This window comes from Macadamia integrifolia, chromosome 13, assembly GCF_013358625.1.
Source record: "Macadamia integrifolia cultivar HAES 741 chromosome 13, SCU_Mint_v3, whole genome shotgun sequence".
In the NCBI taxonomy this organism is placed as follows: domain Eukaryota; kingdom Viridiplantae; phylum Streptophyta; class Magnoliopsida; order Proteales; family Proteaceae; genus Macadamia; species Macadamia integrifolia.
This window is the reverse complement of record NC_056569.1, coordinates 25,495,903-25,512,885: the sequence shown is the minus strand read 5'-3', so window position 1 is coordinate 25,512,885 and position 16,983 is coordinate 25,495,903. Positions and strand designations below refer to the sequence as shown.

The 16,983-nt window shown below is 38.2% G+C and overlaps 2 protein-coding genes across 2 annotated transcripts; one reads left to right on the top strand and one right to left on the bottom strand.

Annotated features, from left to right (window-relative positions):
• Nucleotides 1–444: 444 nt before the first annotated feature.
• On the top strand, nt 445–1,562 carry LOC122059414. The gene is made up of 2 exons (XM_042622188.1): nt 445–741; nt 1,239–1,562. The coding sequence occupies exons 1-2, from the start codon at nt 646–648 to the stop codon at nt 1,473–1,475; spliced, it is 333 nt and encodes a 110-aa protein (XP_042478122.1). The 5' UTR covers nt 445–645; the 3' UTR covers nt 1,476–1,562.
• A 6,505-nt stretch (nt 1,563–8,067) lies between these two features.
• Nucleotides 8,068–16,952, bottom strand: LOC122060123 (plant UBX domain-containing protein 4-like). The gene is made up of 4 exons (XM_042623306.1): nt 16,451–16,952; nt 9,137–9,425; nt 8,753–8,848; nt 8,068–8,666 (listed from the first exon to the last, which is right to left on the bottom strand). The coding sequence occupies exons 1-4, from the start codon at nt 16,870–16,872 to the stop codon at nt 8,295–8,297; spliced, it is 1,179 nt and encodes a 392-aa protein (XP_042479240.1). The 5' UTR covers nt 16,873–16,952; the 3' UTR covers nt 8,068–8,294.
• Nucleotides 16,953–16,983: the final 31 nt, after the last annotated feature.

Here is a 16,983-nt window from a genome sequence, read left to right as displayed (position 1 = left end):
AATGCACTGCAAGGGCTTCCCCTCCAAAGATGCTTTCAAATCTTGAAGCTTTACACACTGCCAAGAGAATTGAAGTATTGAACTCTCTAATCACAAGACCCAACCCACATTAACTATGATTTGAACTCCAAGATGCATCACAATTAACCTTTATGAAAGATGTAGTTGAAGGAGCCCATTTGGTCTTCAATAAATCCACTATCAACTAGGTATTGATCCTTTACCCCAAGGGCAGGTAGACTTGGACCAACCTAGTTCAATTTACGGTGGCCCATAGTACTTGAATTTTTCATTTTTCCATTGAAAGGACAAAGGAGCCATACATATCAGGTCGGAATCCAAGTGGAACCAATCAATGAGAGAAAGACACTTATCCATAAACATAAAAGCGAGAGAGAGAGAGAGAGGATAGATGTGAAACGGCAAAACAATAGTCAAGCGTGGCATGTATCAACAGCATCACGTGGCTCGTGGATAACTACTTTCTTTCTCCACGTCTACCACCATAAAAGCGTCATTCTCTCTTTCACCATCTTGTTCATCACTTGCTCTTCATAGTTTGGTTTATTCCACTTCGTTCTTATCAACTGAAACCTCAAAAGGCCAAGAGGAAAGAAGGAAGGAAGGAAGAAAGGAGGAGGAAACATGGCTCAGCATCATCTTCTCCAAACAGTTCCATGGTCCAAGGCCTCCAGGCCGATACTCTTGACACCACCATCACTCCAGAGACACCTCCTCAAGGTAAAAACTACTTGAAATTGAACTATTTGCCTCCAACACATACCCTTTTCGCCGATTTCCTTTTAATTTTGATTTTGTTACATTCCCATATCAATCTATGGGGCTGAAGCTTAACCCACATCAGTTATGGAAGAATTTAGTGTATGTCTTGGGTTTCCATATCTTATAATCCGGTTTATGGTTTGAGTTCTTTCAAATTCATATCAGGTTACTCCACCCGTCATTTTTTTGCCATTTCCTAACCCTTAAAAAGGGCTACCTGGTGGTATGTGAGTTGATGTGAGTTGATAAGGTGATGAGATTCCTCATCTTATAAGTCAGTTTATAGGGTTGAGTTCTCCGTAGATTTTGAGGGAGCCGGTTTATAGGGTCGAGTTCTCCGTAGATATTGAGGGTGGGGAGGATCGAAAAGGAATGGTTTTCAGTGTAACTAACAAATTTGATTAATTCTTGCAACTACTGTAATTACGTAGAAGGTGTTTGATGAATTGTTTCAGAGATACGGCGAAAGCAAGGAGAGCAATGGGCATGTGATAGGGGAGAAAGGGAGGTCGACGGCGGAAGAGTTCAATAGGGTAGCCAAGGAAAAGGCGGAGTCGATGAGTCGAACCGCTAAGAAGACGATGGAAGGAGTAAAAGAAGCCGTAGTGGATTCCACAGAAGGTGAATCCGCGAAGCAGAAATACAAAGAGAATGTGGAGAAGGGTAACTACGACCAGATGGGTCAGGATTAATGTTTATAGTTAGTAGCAGTTGATTGTAATCATACTGAAATAAGGCGGGTAAATTAACAGACTTTTGGATTTGATATTCCGCATCAATTTCTCTTTGTGATAATTGTGTATTATGTGATCTGTAGTGTCGGGGAACAAAATTTAAAAGAAAAATCTAATGCCCTATATATATATTTTTTCTTAGGCTCCGTTGGTCATTTTACAGATAAAAGAATTTATGGGGGTGGATCCCACACATATTGTGTGTTGATTAGGGAAAGGAAAAAAGAAAAAAATAATGGAATTAATACGTTTTTAGTGGGATGAGATTTGGTGGGAGAGAGAAAACAGTGGAGGTGATGTGAGATTTTATGAGGGAGAAGAAATGAGAGGAGGAGAGATGAATATAAATGACAAAGTTTTTCTCTATGATAAAGTTTTTCCAGCCGGTGGCTGAACGAAGGGAAGGTCTTGATGAGAGCTTCTCTCCTCATATTTTAATCTATCGTACAATGTTGATGTGCCATAATGACTGGATTTCTATTCTTATGGCTTTGGAAAATTTGGTCATAGGCATAAAATGAAATTTTCTATAAATAATGTCAAACAGGACTTTGCGCGTGTGAGAGGTGGAAGAAAGTGGTCTGTTACATCACTAGACAATAACAAATGCATTTATGAGGTTCTTTGGTAAGTTTATCCCATTTAATAAAGCACTCATATATATGGTAGTTTGTGAGAAATAAGTATAAGTTTTTCACCATTTTTTATTTTATCCATTTTTTCTCTCAGAAAAATAAAAATTAGGTGGAAAGAAAAAAGATGGAAAACTTGTAATTATTTTTCGTAAGTTATTACAAATATGAATATTTAGTCAAGTAGGGTGAGAAATATACTTAGACAACCTTTCGAAAAATGTTTATCTTGTATAATGATGAGGTACACTAATTATTTCAACACCACTCACTTCCAAATTCTATTATTTATTTATTTATTTTTTGGATAGAAAAAACATTTCCTGGGATTTCATTTTATGTGTTATCTTTTTCCTTTCATTCTCTCTCGTTTCCATCGGAATTCCTATTCACTATGGCTCAAGGACAACTCGGTTCTTATTATTATTATTTTTTTTCAAAAAAAAAAAAAAAAAAAAATGCAAACTTAAAAGTTGCCAAATTGAGAAAGGATTGAGTTACCCTTCACTCTGCCGAAACCATGATCATGATTCATGAGCATTCCATCGGATGCTTGAAGGGAGGGGTAATTTTGACTTCAAACAATATGGTGTGGGAGTTTGTAATTGAATAATAATCTCATTAACTATAACAGCCAAAAGCAGAAGGTTCCTTAAGATCTTATGCCCATCAACTTTAACATTTTTCTCAGATGTGATTTGCCTTCTTTTCCACTACAAAAGCCATGGGACTGGGATTCCTTCCTTTGATTGAAGGAACCTCATGTCCCTTCAAACCCCTTTTACCCTTCTTTTGCTTTGGTTGATGAATCTCAGGCTCTTAGACGAAGGATGTGCACGGTGACTTTGTCTGATCTTAGAAGTGTTGTGTTTCACTGGATTGATGGAGGACCCTCACTAGGGTTTGTGGGTGTCTTCATTACTTGAGGACCTCTTGTGCATTGTAAATTAGTTTAGTCTTTTTCAGTCCAACGTGACTTAATATGCTTTACTCTGGTGGAATGAAAGCAAAAAAGGAAAAGATCAGTCCTAGTCATGTGGTCTTGTGCTAACGTGGGAGCCAATGAAAGGCATACGTGTGCACAGAGACATGATGGATTTTTTTAGATTTCATATTGGCGAGGATGTAATTTCGCAACCCTCTGACTCTAGACACATGGGCCGTGTGCAATAATGATCATTATTTTTTCATTAAATAAATAAATAAATATTACCATCAACTTCTACATCAACCAAGATAATCAAAACAAGTGTTACCAGAAAAAAAAAAATGATAATTATAACAAGCATTACAAAAAAAAAAAAAAAGGAAAAGATGATCAAAACAAGCATTCATTAATTAATTAATTAATTAATTAATTTTTAAATTTCAACAAGTATTATGATTTTGTCTATGGAAGGGTTAATCTAATGTGTTACATGAAGGTTCCGTTTGATTGCCAGGAGAATTAAAGGGAAAGAAAGTGAAATTTTTATACTTAAAAAGAAAATGTGTGTCACACAAAAAGGAAAATGGTAATGGAAACAGTGGTCTATTTTCTGTCAATTTTAATTTGTCTTTTAGATAAATCATCAAATATAATATCTGATTTAATCAAAGAGTTAATTATTTATCCACCAATTAGAAATTAGAATGCTAGATCACCTTATCCATGTGGCATAAGTAGTGGATTTGCCAGAATATTCTACCCAAAAAAGAAAAGTTCCTGGTCCATGAAAACTCTTCTTCGCCTTTTTCTTTTTTGACTGGATGGCCCATGGATGGAAAACCTATCTCTACCCATGAGAATGTATTCGCTACGTATTTCTTACTATACTCTTCTTCTTCTCCATTAATGATTGATGGATTGATAGCTTATATGGCTTGGTTTTTATAGGAAGTAATGGATGGTCTGAGGTGTCCTTTCCTTTCTACCACAGGTTATCCTTATATCTGTCCATGGCTTCCACAACTTTCAACTTGCCAAATTTCTTGTGTAGTTGTGTTCAGACTTGAGATGGGTCCAACTCCAACTATTCCCTTCCCATATAAGTTTCTTGTGTCAATTGACGCTGATGTTGGATGGGTCCAACTCCAACTATTCCCTTCCCATATAAGATCTTGGATTAGATTCACTAGTGAAGGTTTGGGCCCATCTAGTAGAAAGACTGGTCTTGTTCCAATATAGAATTAAGCTAACCGTTCCTTCTACAGGTATTAATGCCCACTGTGGGTGGGAGGGATGGCAACAGGGCTGGTTTGAAACATTGTCACTTGTGAAAAATGATAATCAAACATAATGAGTGAATGGATTTTTTTGTTTTTAAATGTTCCTCTTGTGTAGTTTAAGATATTCTTCTGGAGAGCGCTTAATGGGGGCCTCCCTACTAAGGATATTGTGTCAAATTGGGTGGACATTGACCCACAATGTTGCCTTTGCCCTTCTCAAAGGGAAACTCTTTTTCATATTCTGTTTGAGTGTGCTCTCTCTAGAAGGGTATGGGCATCTGGAATATTAGGTTTCAAATCGAAGAGAATCCCTTGTGATTTAGTCAAAAAACTTGTTCTATTTTACTTCAATACCGGTCTCATCCCCAAAAAAGAACTGATGGTTTTTTTCTATAATGATAATAACCTGTTACTTTATTTGGGATCACATAAACAAAACCACCTTTTGTGCACATAAATCAAATTGCAACAATGTCATTAAGCAGATTGAATTTTGGGTAAGAAACGGCATCAACCACCCCATGAAGAACGACCATGTGATATCTATCTCATCTCAATATACTAATACAATTCCACCAACACTGAGCACAAACACATTTGTTACCACTAGTATAAAAGATGTAAAAACAAATATGTCTGCATGGGCTAGTATTTTTACCTCTCACAGACAAGATATCTTATGGGAAACAAATTATGTGTTCACAGGAAAAGATGGTGAAGCAGAGGCCCTAGGTCTCTTGACAGGGTTAGGGCGAGCAAGAACTAACAAGTGGAGAGTGGATCAGGTGTGGAGCGAATCAGAGGCGATCGGACTTCTTTTGAACAAGAACTTTAATAATTTACTAAATCTATGGCCAAGAACTCTAGTAAAGTTATGTGAGGAGATGGATAATTATCCCTATTACCCTCACTTTTGTAATATAAGTAGACATAGACTGCTAGGAGATCTTAAGAAGATGGCTTACCAAACTCTAACTAGTAGGACTGCCAATTACTGGATGAATATGGACTGTAATAGGCCCAATATTATCTAATGCATATTTTCATTTTAGCTGGTCAAAAAAAAAAAAAAAGAATGTTCCTCTTGTGTTGGTAGGAGAGTGTTTCGATGAACTTGGTAAATGTTGCAACAAGTATACATGTTCCAAGATGTAAGTTGAGATGTGCTACTTGACACTCTATTAAAGATTGTATCCCCCCTCCCCTCAATCGATTACTGCACTCCCTTTTGAGTGCTACGTTAAAGATGTGTTCAAACCCATGGATAAAGGGTTATCAGCTAACCACAATATAAAACTCACGAGGATGGAACTTGGAGGACAAAAGTATAGATCGAGTTACAAGAGCACACACACTTACAAAATTGGAAGAGAGAGACGCTGGCCACCCCTTCAATTTATAGAGGGAAGACCTTTACAGACACGCTTGTCTAAAGGGTTGTGTTAATCTGTTTTGTATGGCTAGGATTAAATCTCAATTGAAGATTCTAAATCCTTGATCATGATTACACTTCTTAGTATAGGTGCTTTCTATTAAAGATATATACAACTTTAGGTACGGTTAACCCCAAAAGACCTTACCTATGGACATCTCCCTTAATGTAGAAACATGTATTTATACCATTCCAAGTATCTAGAGATGTTTCTCCACATGCATAGAGATGTGATTCATACCTCTAAGTTAAGTTTATCACATTGACAGAGTGAAATCCCCAAGAAAGGGCTACCTACTGCTAGAAAGAAACCTTGAGCATAGTGGACACACAAGGCCAAAACATGTGTATCAGGCATGGGACCCATCAGCCTACTAGCAACAGGGAAGAAGACATAACATGTCACAACAAAGCATGATTCGAGGAATAAGCAAAATACTATCGTATGTTTCAAAAACAAAAGCCTTAGAAAGGGTTAACCTGATCCATGGGTAATTTAGTATCAAAGTGAAGTTCTTAAGAAAGAGTTCCTACAGCCCAACAAAGATCCTAGAGCAAAGTGGAATCCTTTAGAAAGGACTATCTGATCCAGAGTGAAGGTTGGGGGGGTTGTCGTAAACATTAGTTTGGGAGGGTGGTATTTGGCAAGATGGAAGTTAATCTCACATTAGTCCCATAAGGAAATTGATGTGGGTGGATGAAGGTTCCCTCACTTTATAAGCCGGCTTTTAGGGACAAGTTCTACTAAGTTTTGTATCAACTCCATGAACAATGACATCTCTTTTGTCTTCATCAATATATGAAGAGTTACTTCTAGACTCAAATACAAAATCCAATTGGGATGAGGAATGGAAACATCAATTATCTTTCTTATGATGCACATTTGATCAACGAAGAGCTGGAGATGTAAGTGAAATTCAATGATAAATGAGGAATGCTTTCAGTGTCACACTAACATTAAGTGGACAAGAAGAGGTGCCGTCCATGTTTGGAAGCAAGACACACTAGAGGGTAGCGATCTTTCATTCTTTTCTTTACAATTAAAAAAATAAAAACTATGAATGGTTACATCAAGCCAGACCCTTATTTGTTACCTATAATACCTCTTATATTTTAGGTTTTGGCTGTCTTAGTGCCAAGCTCTGTGTAACCAATCGGGGTTAAACCAAGCAAGACCCTTCCGAAAAATGCATTATTTTTCTATCTCATTTTCCTCTCCAATGCAAAGAAATCATAGACTTCTGCCACTCAATTTTCCATACAAGGGAACCACCAAGGAAGGTGAAAATCTCTGTTCTTTTACAAATTACAAGCTACCCATCAAGGTTCAAGTACATATAATCATGGATCAACCTCCACGGTCTGAATTAGCCTGAACCCAGAAATTAGAATCCAAAAGAAAAGGCAAAGATTTCTTCGAATCTATGACTTTCTGGGGTTTTGGATTCAATCATGGTTTCAAGTATCTCTCGTATCAGCCATATCGGATCAGTATCGGTTAAGACCGATCTTCGAATCCTGCTCGATTCGGATCAGTGTTCTGTATCATTTCAGGGGTAAAATGGTAAAAAAAATAATACTTAAAAAAAAAAGGGTAATTCGGATCGATATCGGTACCGTCCCCTAAATCCTTGGGTTCAATACATTTTAGGGGATCTTGTTATAAGAGGCAAGTTTCATTATAATCTATTATTGTAGGGACTAAAAGAAAGGGAAAATGGCCAAAAATAGAACAAGCTGCGGCCCAACATCTGAGCTCTAGAAAATCTCTAGAACATGAGCCTCATTTAAAATGTTAAAGATTGTTACCAAACTGGTAACCACATTTCTAGTTAAACTCCCATTTAAAATGCCAAGATTTTCAACAACTATAGTTAAACAAATGGATCCCAGGAATTTATCAAACAGGAACTGGTACAATGAGTAGCATCTCCATACCAGTAACCACCAGAACATTTAGCAAAAGTCTATGACAGGCTCTGAATATACCCAGACCTCCCATATTGAATAAGTCTCAGTACAAACTGCTTACTGCTCAAGTGACAAAGATCAAACCTAGACAACCCACCCAATCTTGCTGCAGGGTACACTCTAGGACAGGGCAGGGTCAGCTGAACCATATTTTAAACAGCATCTTGTACAATGAAACATTGAAGAATATGAAGGGAAGAATACACTCATCGAAGTATATTAAATTTTTCTTTTAGATAAACGCAACTCCTCTAGATGAACAATAACCACTCTTATTGGTCCAAGTAGTGTTCATAGAGTCCAATCATCCACTAAACAAAGACAAAATAGTTAATTTTCAAGTATTTAATGCATGCAATATTGTTTGTTGCTTCTTGAAATATATATAGGGCTGGAGATATTTTTTTGAGATCATAATTAGTCTTCCTTACATAAAACCCTATCTCACCAAATGATGACAATAACTGATTCCGTCTTAAAAGTCATAATTCTGAACAGAAATTGACAATTTGATATCCCTATTCGACTGCTAGCTTAGAATTTTTGGATGACCACTGAGTTAGCAAGCCCTGCCTGCTCTATCGTCTGGGTCACATTAGTAAGTTGCTTAGGTGGAAACCCCACTGTCTGCAACTGATAAGTTCCTGCCCCTCCTGGTCTTGATGAATCAATGAAGGCACGGATATCGCTAATGGTATGGTGATGGTTGAATCGTGTAACCATACGTGTGCCATCAGCCAACCTGAGCTGAATTGAGGTCGATGGCAAATTTTCATCCACTACCAGGCCCATTGATGGGGGTGGAGCGGAGTTGACAGGAGGAGATGGCCCTGGTGCTGCTGTAGATGTGCTACTACCTAATGTTCTCCCCACACCCTGAAATGGAAGGTGGCGCTTCTCTGGTTCCTGAATGAGAATAAGAACAAAGTTTGTAGTAAGATAATACAGTCATTCACAAGAAGCAGTTGCAAAATTAGCATACAAGGACTCACAGGGCAATTTTGCTCCCTCCGGATGAGATTAACATGAACTGCAGACGACCTATCTGCTGGCTCAAGCTCTTCTGGGCACTCTGAGTTCCTGATACTCTGCATAGTGAAAAGCAACAAAGTATAAATCAACATCGCAATCATACCATCAAACAATGAATTTTCCAAAATACATATTCTCTTTTGTCCACTCTGCCTCCCTCACCCTTTAATCTTTCAAAACTTTGCAATTTGTGCAATCTGTGATGAGGAAAGGGAGCACAATAGAACAGGGAACCACAAAGGAATGAAAAAGAACAGCATGTGATGCTTCCTTTATTTATTTATTTTTTATTTTTGGGACCAAGAACAGCATGTGATGGAAATTTTACACATCCAGCATACTACCTTCAAGAAAGATGCATTTTCAGGATCATCAAACCTCCTCAAAGGGCCATCGTTCACAGTGAACCCATTGGCCCAAAAAACTATGTTGTGAACAATGGCTTCAGGTGGCTGAGGAGCAGACTCCACTGGTTCCCCAGAGAGTAGCCGTCCTGTTCCAGCAAAGCTTCTCGAGCTTGAAGATGGATGAAGACTTTCAACAGGTCCTTCCACAGCTCCCAACTGCCTAGCTTGACTGAATATTGCATCAACATCGTTACCAACTTTAGAAGGATCTTGAACCAGCATACCACTGAAAAATACCAATATAGCACACTATAAGATATTTACAATGAAAGAAAATCATTTTCATGCTGATATAATTTCCACCTTGCAAGGAAGAAAACATTATTACAGGTCCATGAACAAATGCTATGGCAAAAAGAACAATTGAATGAACCGCTGGACATAGTGGAACTATATTGATGATTTATAAATTTGAAATTGACTGTTCAACTTCTACCTATATATATATATATATATATATATTGGCTGTTCCACTCCGATCTCATGGGAAGGTAAGACTACATGTCGATAGATGCTTGCATGCAACGGTCAAGTTTCCTTTTTAAAACATCAGAAGGGACTAACTATTATGATCCCAAATCCCAAACACAAGCTGATAGAGAGAGGGACTGTCAATAAAGGGAATTTAACTTTCATACTCGAGGGGCAAAAGCAAAAGAAAATTATGGACAGCATTAATTAGAAGTGTCAAAGGTTACTCACAATAGTGGGAGTGTCCCTATCGTGAGTTATGTTGAGTGGCAGAGTTTAGATTTGAGTCTAAGTTTAGTTGTTAGCGATTGGTGTTGGTGTTTATTTTTCTTTGTTATTTCCTTGAATTAGATTGTAATTAGGTGTTTACCTAATGAGACTCTACTCTGCTGATTTATAAATAGAGGAAGCCATGACAGGAGACCACCGAATCCTATCGTGGCAGGTTGGATTCATCTCTTCTGTTCCTCTCTCTACTACTTGCAGGTACTGGATTCAGATCCTGGTTTGTTACAAGGCATTAGAGCTGTAACCAGTATCTGTTTTGAGAGTCGTTCAAGGTTCAGGTTTGTGGTGTACAGCCACATGTGCTGTCCATTCCGAGTGTCAATGAAGATTGATGTGCGATCGTTGATGAATCATATCTGGCATTGTCGGAGTTTTGCCATCGTTAATATTGATTTCTGGTTCTGCCGCTAAGGGGTTCTTCTAGCACCATGAGATTTCTGATGATCATTTATTGCTGAATACCAGTAGACCTGAATCGTTTGCTTATGAATCGATTTATATTATCATCTACTGCTGAATGATATACCGAGCTCATTAGGGATTTGATTGATTGAAGAAGAGAGTTGAAGAAGATTGATATACTGCTTGATATTCTGCTGCTATATACAGCTCTCAATTTGCTGATTTGGATATGAAGAACTCCAATCTCTTGGTTATTGATGACATGGTAGTCCATCAGTTTTATCGCAAGTAGAAGTTTGCTGCAGTTACCGCCTTTGTTGAAACATAGGTTGAAGAAGTTCCACTGGTAGAGTAACCTAATCCCACAATCACCCCCCTCCCTAGTATCATGAGGAAGAAGACTTCCTCATCATTATGGTTTTATGTTTTATTGTAGAATTGTATATATTTTCTTTTAATTCCTTTATTCCCCTCCCTACTTCCCCCCTTTATTACCCTTTCCTTCTTAAGTTTATCATCCATTACCCCTATTTTCTTGACCATTCCAAGTTTACCCTCTGGCTTGTGCTTCAAATTAGATTTCAAATAAACTATGGTATGCCTCACCCCATTGTGACCATGAAATATTTACAGAACTGCCACTATATATTGTTATTGATATATTTTGAGTCTTCTCTAGCTTGAGTGGGCCCATAAGTGTAGTCAGAATTTACAGATTTGGTCTGTATATTTGCAATTTTATTGCTTTGGTGGGCCCTAGATCACATCAGTTTGGGGTTCCAATTTTTTGAAGATTGGTACTTACTACTTACTACTTACTACTTACATGGAGTGATGGTTGATTGCCATTATTGGAGTTTATTTGCTCAGATTTGTTTAAATTTGGCCTATCTAGTATTTATTTGCTATCGTGAGGGGGAGATTCGAGATTATTCATGGCTGTTCTTGATTATAGGATTTCTGAGATGTTCCTCCTTTGTGTTCTTGCTATTCTATGATGGTGGATTATTCTCTATTGCATCCTCTGCATTATTGGTCCATGTGTAATGCTACACATGAGGGGGAGAATGGATATTATTATTATTATTATTATTATTATCTGCTCAAATCATCAGCTTAAGAATATTATTATTTATTTCTTCGTGTCGTCTGCTTGTGTCTCAGCAAAAGATAGTAATTTGTGGTATTCAGAAACAATGCAATTCATGAATGGTCCACAACAACCTTATGCTGAGTTATTTGGTATCTAGCAACCTAAAGCTACTACTTGGTTCGCAGTAACCTATGCTACACTTTTACCTGGTTTGCAACAATCTATGCTGCACTATTTTCTGTGACCTCTATTTGGGGCCCATAAGTGCATCGATATTTGCACTTTTAATCTGTCTTCTTTGTGCAGATTACTACCTACCTTTCTTGAGAGCACTTATGTTATAGCTGTTGGATGCTGCTGCAACTGTCTTCCTTGTGAAGATTACTGTTTTGCTTTCTTTGAGGAGGGCTTATGATGTTGTTGCTATTTTGATATTTGGATTGCAGTTGGTGTTCATTGCCACTTGTTTTTCTTGTTGCTGTCTGAGATTAGTTGACATGAAGATTTTTTTCTCTATTAAAGTTACTGATGATTGGTGTGCTTGAGTTTATTTGCTACCAGAATGGAGTTCTCTCTGTGCTCATTGGCATGTGCAACTGCTATTTATGTTGAAGACTGGTGTTGCTGTTAATAGAAGTCGGACCTTGGCACAATAGTAAGGTTGCTCCATTGCAACCAAGTGGTTGCGGGTTTGAGTGGGAAAGAGCCTCTATGCGAAGTAGGGATAAGGTTGCATACATTATGACCCTCCCCAGACCCCCTAGTGGCGGGAGCCTTGTGCACTGGTTACGCCCTTTTTTTACTGGTGGTGTTGTTAATATTTGTTCTTGTTCCAAGCTGGAGCCTTTTGATATACTCCAGCTTGAGAGGGAGTGAAAGGTTACTCACGATGGGGGGAGTGTCCCTACTGTGAGTTATATTGAGGGGTACAGTTTAGGTTTGAGTCTAATTTTAGTTGTTAGTGCTTATTTTTCTTTGGTATTTCTTTGTATTAGATTGTAATTAGGTGTGAGTCTCAGTAGGTATCCTACTAAGACTTCACTTTGCTGATTCCTAAATAAAGGAGGAAGCCACAATAGGAGACCACTGAATCCTATCATGGCAGGTTGGATTTATCGCTTATGTTTCTCTCTCTCTCTTCTCCTCTCTCTTCTACTTGCAAGTACTGGTCTCAGGTCCTGGTTTGTTATAAGAAGGAAAGAGCCAGCCATAGTGAGGTTACACTACCAAAAATCTAGGATGTAAATCAGTTACACAATTTCGATCAATGTCTGCCATACCGGCATGACATGTTCAGACTTGCTTGTTCATGCTTCAACTTGTGTTTCTATGTACAAATGCACTTTCCCACGAGAGAATTACGCAGCAAAAACAACTATAATGATGACCAAGGAGGTCTATTGACTATTTTAATGATAACATCAACGATAGTGGTAATAGTAACAACTTCTTTTTGCAAGATCACAATGATGGAAGACTTAAAAAGAAAAAAGAAAAAGGAAAAAAAAATAATAATACAAAAATAGTTGTCAACGAGAAAACTGATGTGGTGAGATATTCTTCAATGTCAAAAGTACTGGGACATGTGTGACAACAAGCAATGGCAACCACGGTAAATAAGTAACTGAGCTTTTCTGAGAGGAATTCACAGGTCAAAGGTCCATAATACATTGAGGGAAAAAAAGGTAGATCCATTTCTGCACAAATAAAGCTGAACCGATATTACGGGGTTACTCCACCATTACAGTGCTATTAGTTGTGGACCATAAGAATTTCCCAGTTTCACAGATACTCAACATTAAGGTGATAGTTTTATGCTCACAGCAACATATTGAATCCATAGAACTACCAGGAAAAAAAAAAAAAAACACTCCAGACCTTGATCTTAGCAAGAGCTTTAAGAAATTGGTCAACAATGAGATCAGCCCTCAGTGACTTCAAAGGACAAATTGCAAAGAAAGGAGGCGAATAGGACTAAGGATCCTTGTGATGAGAGACAAGTTACTCATCAAAAATGAATTACTAAATCAGCCATAAAAATTCAAAATCCTTCAATTTTGAGAAGATCAGGGAGATTTTTAGTATCCATTCAACAGAAGTGTAGGAATCGAACTTATGTCAAAAGGCTCTGATTCAGGGTATGCTAAATTAATCACTCCCCATCTATTTTAAAGCTGTGTATCCACGAGTTCCATAGATTTGGGATAGGCCCCTTCTCAGTTGAACTCATTCCATATTGAGTTGGACTGTTCATAACAGAGTGCAAAGGTAAATAAACACATAGATAAAGGACAACATGGACATGGTGGGAGAAAAAAAGAATCTTTAAGAAGGAAGCAGAGTGAACCATACAAAGCTCTTGCACCTCCAACTATGGCCCAACCAACATAACAACTTAAAGGAAAACCACACAGAATGACTACACAAAAATTGCAATGCAGAAAAACCCAAGAGCTTCAGACCACATAGTAAACATCAAATCACACTTCAAAGGTTAGTTTGAAAAATGAAGGCAACCAAACTTAAATGGTTATCCAAGTAAACATAGATATTCAACGAAAATAGGATGATAAATTTCCCATCCAATGGCTGTCCAAGCAATAGGTCACATGAATCAGGTCGCAAATATAGCAAACAATGATATCCAAATGAGCTCCATGCTTAGGATTAGAACCTTTATCAGGCCTACAAGCCAATCTAATCAAAAGTGCCAAACTGGCATTCAAGCTCAAAGACCTAGCAAAATGGTGCTCAGTGGGAACTGCTTCTCACTTTCCTAGAGATGACTATCGAAGAAAAAGCCTTATCTTTCTCAACTTGGAGATCTGGTGATTGAGAAAACAAAGGGCAGAATCTTATAGAGGAAAGATATCCCTTGGGGAAAAATCACAGCTAAAAAGAGTGAATTTGTCAATCTTCCCATTGAACTTATTCCAGTCTTAAGTGAACAAATGAATTCCAAAGAACAGAAAATTTTCATCTTGAGTTCTTATGGAGGGCAAGAAGAGAATAAGTAATCCCATCCAGTCTAATGGAAACCAAGAAGTTGGGTAGCTACTCAGGAAAATGGTTACAGCATTCTTGGTGGGAGGATCTGGCATTATGAAGGCATATTACTTGATGGGAATATGGAACTTGTAAATACAAATGAAGCTCACATGAGGTACCCTCTATTCACAGGTATGGCATATGAAAGGCCATAGTGTGGAATTTTGAAAATATATTCTATATGCACCTTTATTAAGGTCAGAATCAGTAAGCATATCAGATTCTGGAAAGGTTAATGGTTACATCTTGGCAAACTTTGCTCGATTCCATAAGGCTATTAAGACTGTCCCCATAAATTTATCTGCACAGGACAATATTTTAAACTCATCAAAGGGCCAAGACTCGGTGTCCTTCGTTCTGAGTAGTTTTCTTGATAGGAAGTACAAGGACTGTTTGTATCTATTCAAATGTCTGATAAAGATGATAATCACATAGGAATTGTATATAGGGACATTAGAAAACTGAGTTCAAAGGAATGTTCACCACAAACATTCTACAAGAGTTTCATCGAGGGAGTGGTGAACTTACCTCTCAAGAGCTAATTAGACAAGACATGCATCATTTTAAGTTGAGGCACACTGATTTTTTTGATATCATCTACAAAGTTTAAACATCTAAAGGCTAAGGGGTTTTTAGAAAGCAATTGAATGCATTTTTTTTTTTGGAAGATGAGGAGTCTGCAGCCCATCTTCTCATTCAATGTGAGAAACCTCAGTGGTTGGTTTCATTATGCTTACTTTCAGAAACTACAAGGGTTAAACCCATGATCAACTTTTTGAGATTTTGGACCGCTAGACAGCTATAAGCTATGACACATAGGCAAAGATGTTATGGAGAGTTAATTCTTTGGCAGTGTGCTAGGGTTACATGAAGAACAGAAGTGAAGCATATCTAATGGAAGCTAGCACTCAGGCGCGTGCTAATGTGCGCGGACTTGTTTGGTTCTCATGGTTCACACGTCAAAGTGCTTCGAAAGGCACCGACTCCATTCTGTTGAGGCTATCCCAAGGAAGTATTTGTTGATAGAATGGGCAGGTGAACGACCAGTTGATTTTCAGAGATAATAGATTATGGATCATCGAAAGGAAGAAAGTTGTCCATAGACATGAAGAAACTCCTGAATGTTAAATAGAATATGATCAACCAATAAAGCAGATAAGATGCATGTGGCACTATAGACTCTGCAATGCCTATTATTCCATGTACTCTGGTAGAATTAATCCACTACTGTGAGGCTTAGACAAATGAGCACTTCCAATAATTGCCTACAGGGAATGACCACTGATAAGGAAAATTCAAACGATTGTAAATACAAGGGAAGCTTAGTCTCAAGTCCTTTCGGACATCAAGAAGAATACACATTGTAGTGAGACAGGTGTTCAGCCCCTTTCTCAAAAAACAACAGGAGAAAGTTGTTTGGGATGTTGACCTTTCCTCTCATAAATACTGTTGAAGAAAATTGTAATCAAACAGGAAGACAGTAAGTACTTCAATGTTTGCCAATCGAAACCATTTCATATTCATCGTTCACAGATGTCAATACAAGAACCCACAGAGATCGAGACTCCATTTGTTCATAAAGTGTAGCAGCAGAAACTGAAAACCCACGAACAGGATAAGTCACCTGACGCGGCTACTAATTTTCCAACAGGTTCATCAAAAAATATTGGTACAAATCAAATTATCGAAAAGCCCCGTTCCATGAGAGTCACACATGTCAGGAAATTGAGAATGAGGTACAGAAATCAACGAAAGCAAGTGTATCAAACAGGCAAATATATGGTGCTGTAGCGTGTAATATTTACAATAGCCATCGACATTAGCAATCAATTAAGTTCCCCAATATGCAGAATACAATTAAATCTCAATCACAAACCAAAGAATCATTCTTTCGAAAAGTAACCCCTATTAAATATCAAATGAGGGTAAAATATTAAGGGCGGTGGTACCTCTTCTCGCCACCAGTGTAATACTCCTGAGGGCCATCGGAGTCATCGTCGGAGCCGGGACCAGAAGCACGGTTCAGATCAGAAAGCGTACGGATGCCTCCGGTACGGCTGCCAGAGGGCTTCGAGGGTTTCTTGTCTCGGGAGGACATGGGTACCGTGGTCGATTGAAAATTGGTAGGTGGAGGAATCAACGGAGACGGAGATTGAAGAGGACGAGGAGGCAGAGGATCGAAATCGTTGGTGGTGTCGTCGTCATTGAAACCGAGATTGTTGTTTTCAACGTAGGTAGAGAGTGCAGAGTCGAGATTCCAGTTGTGACTCTCCAAGAAGAAGGAAGCTTCTTCTCTCGATGAAGATGTGAACTCGCAAAACCTGTCCACCAAGTGTTTGTTGTTATTCTCTCCAACTCCGCTCTCCTCCATATTTCAACTCTCTTCTACTAAATTGTATAACTGAGAACTACAGCAACTCACAAATTATGTATTTCACAGCTTCACTCCTCCCGGCTCCTTAGATCTCCCTTATAAGCCTAA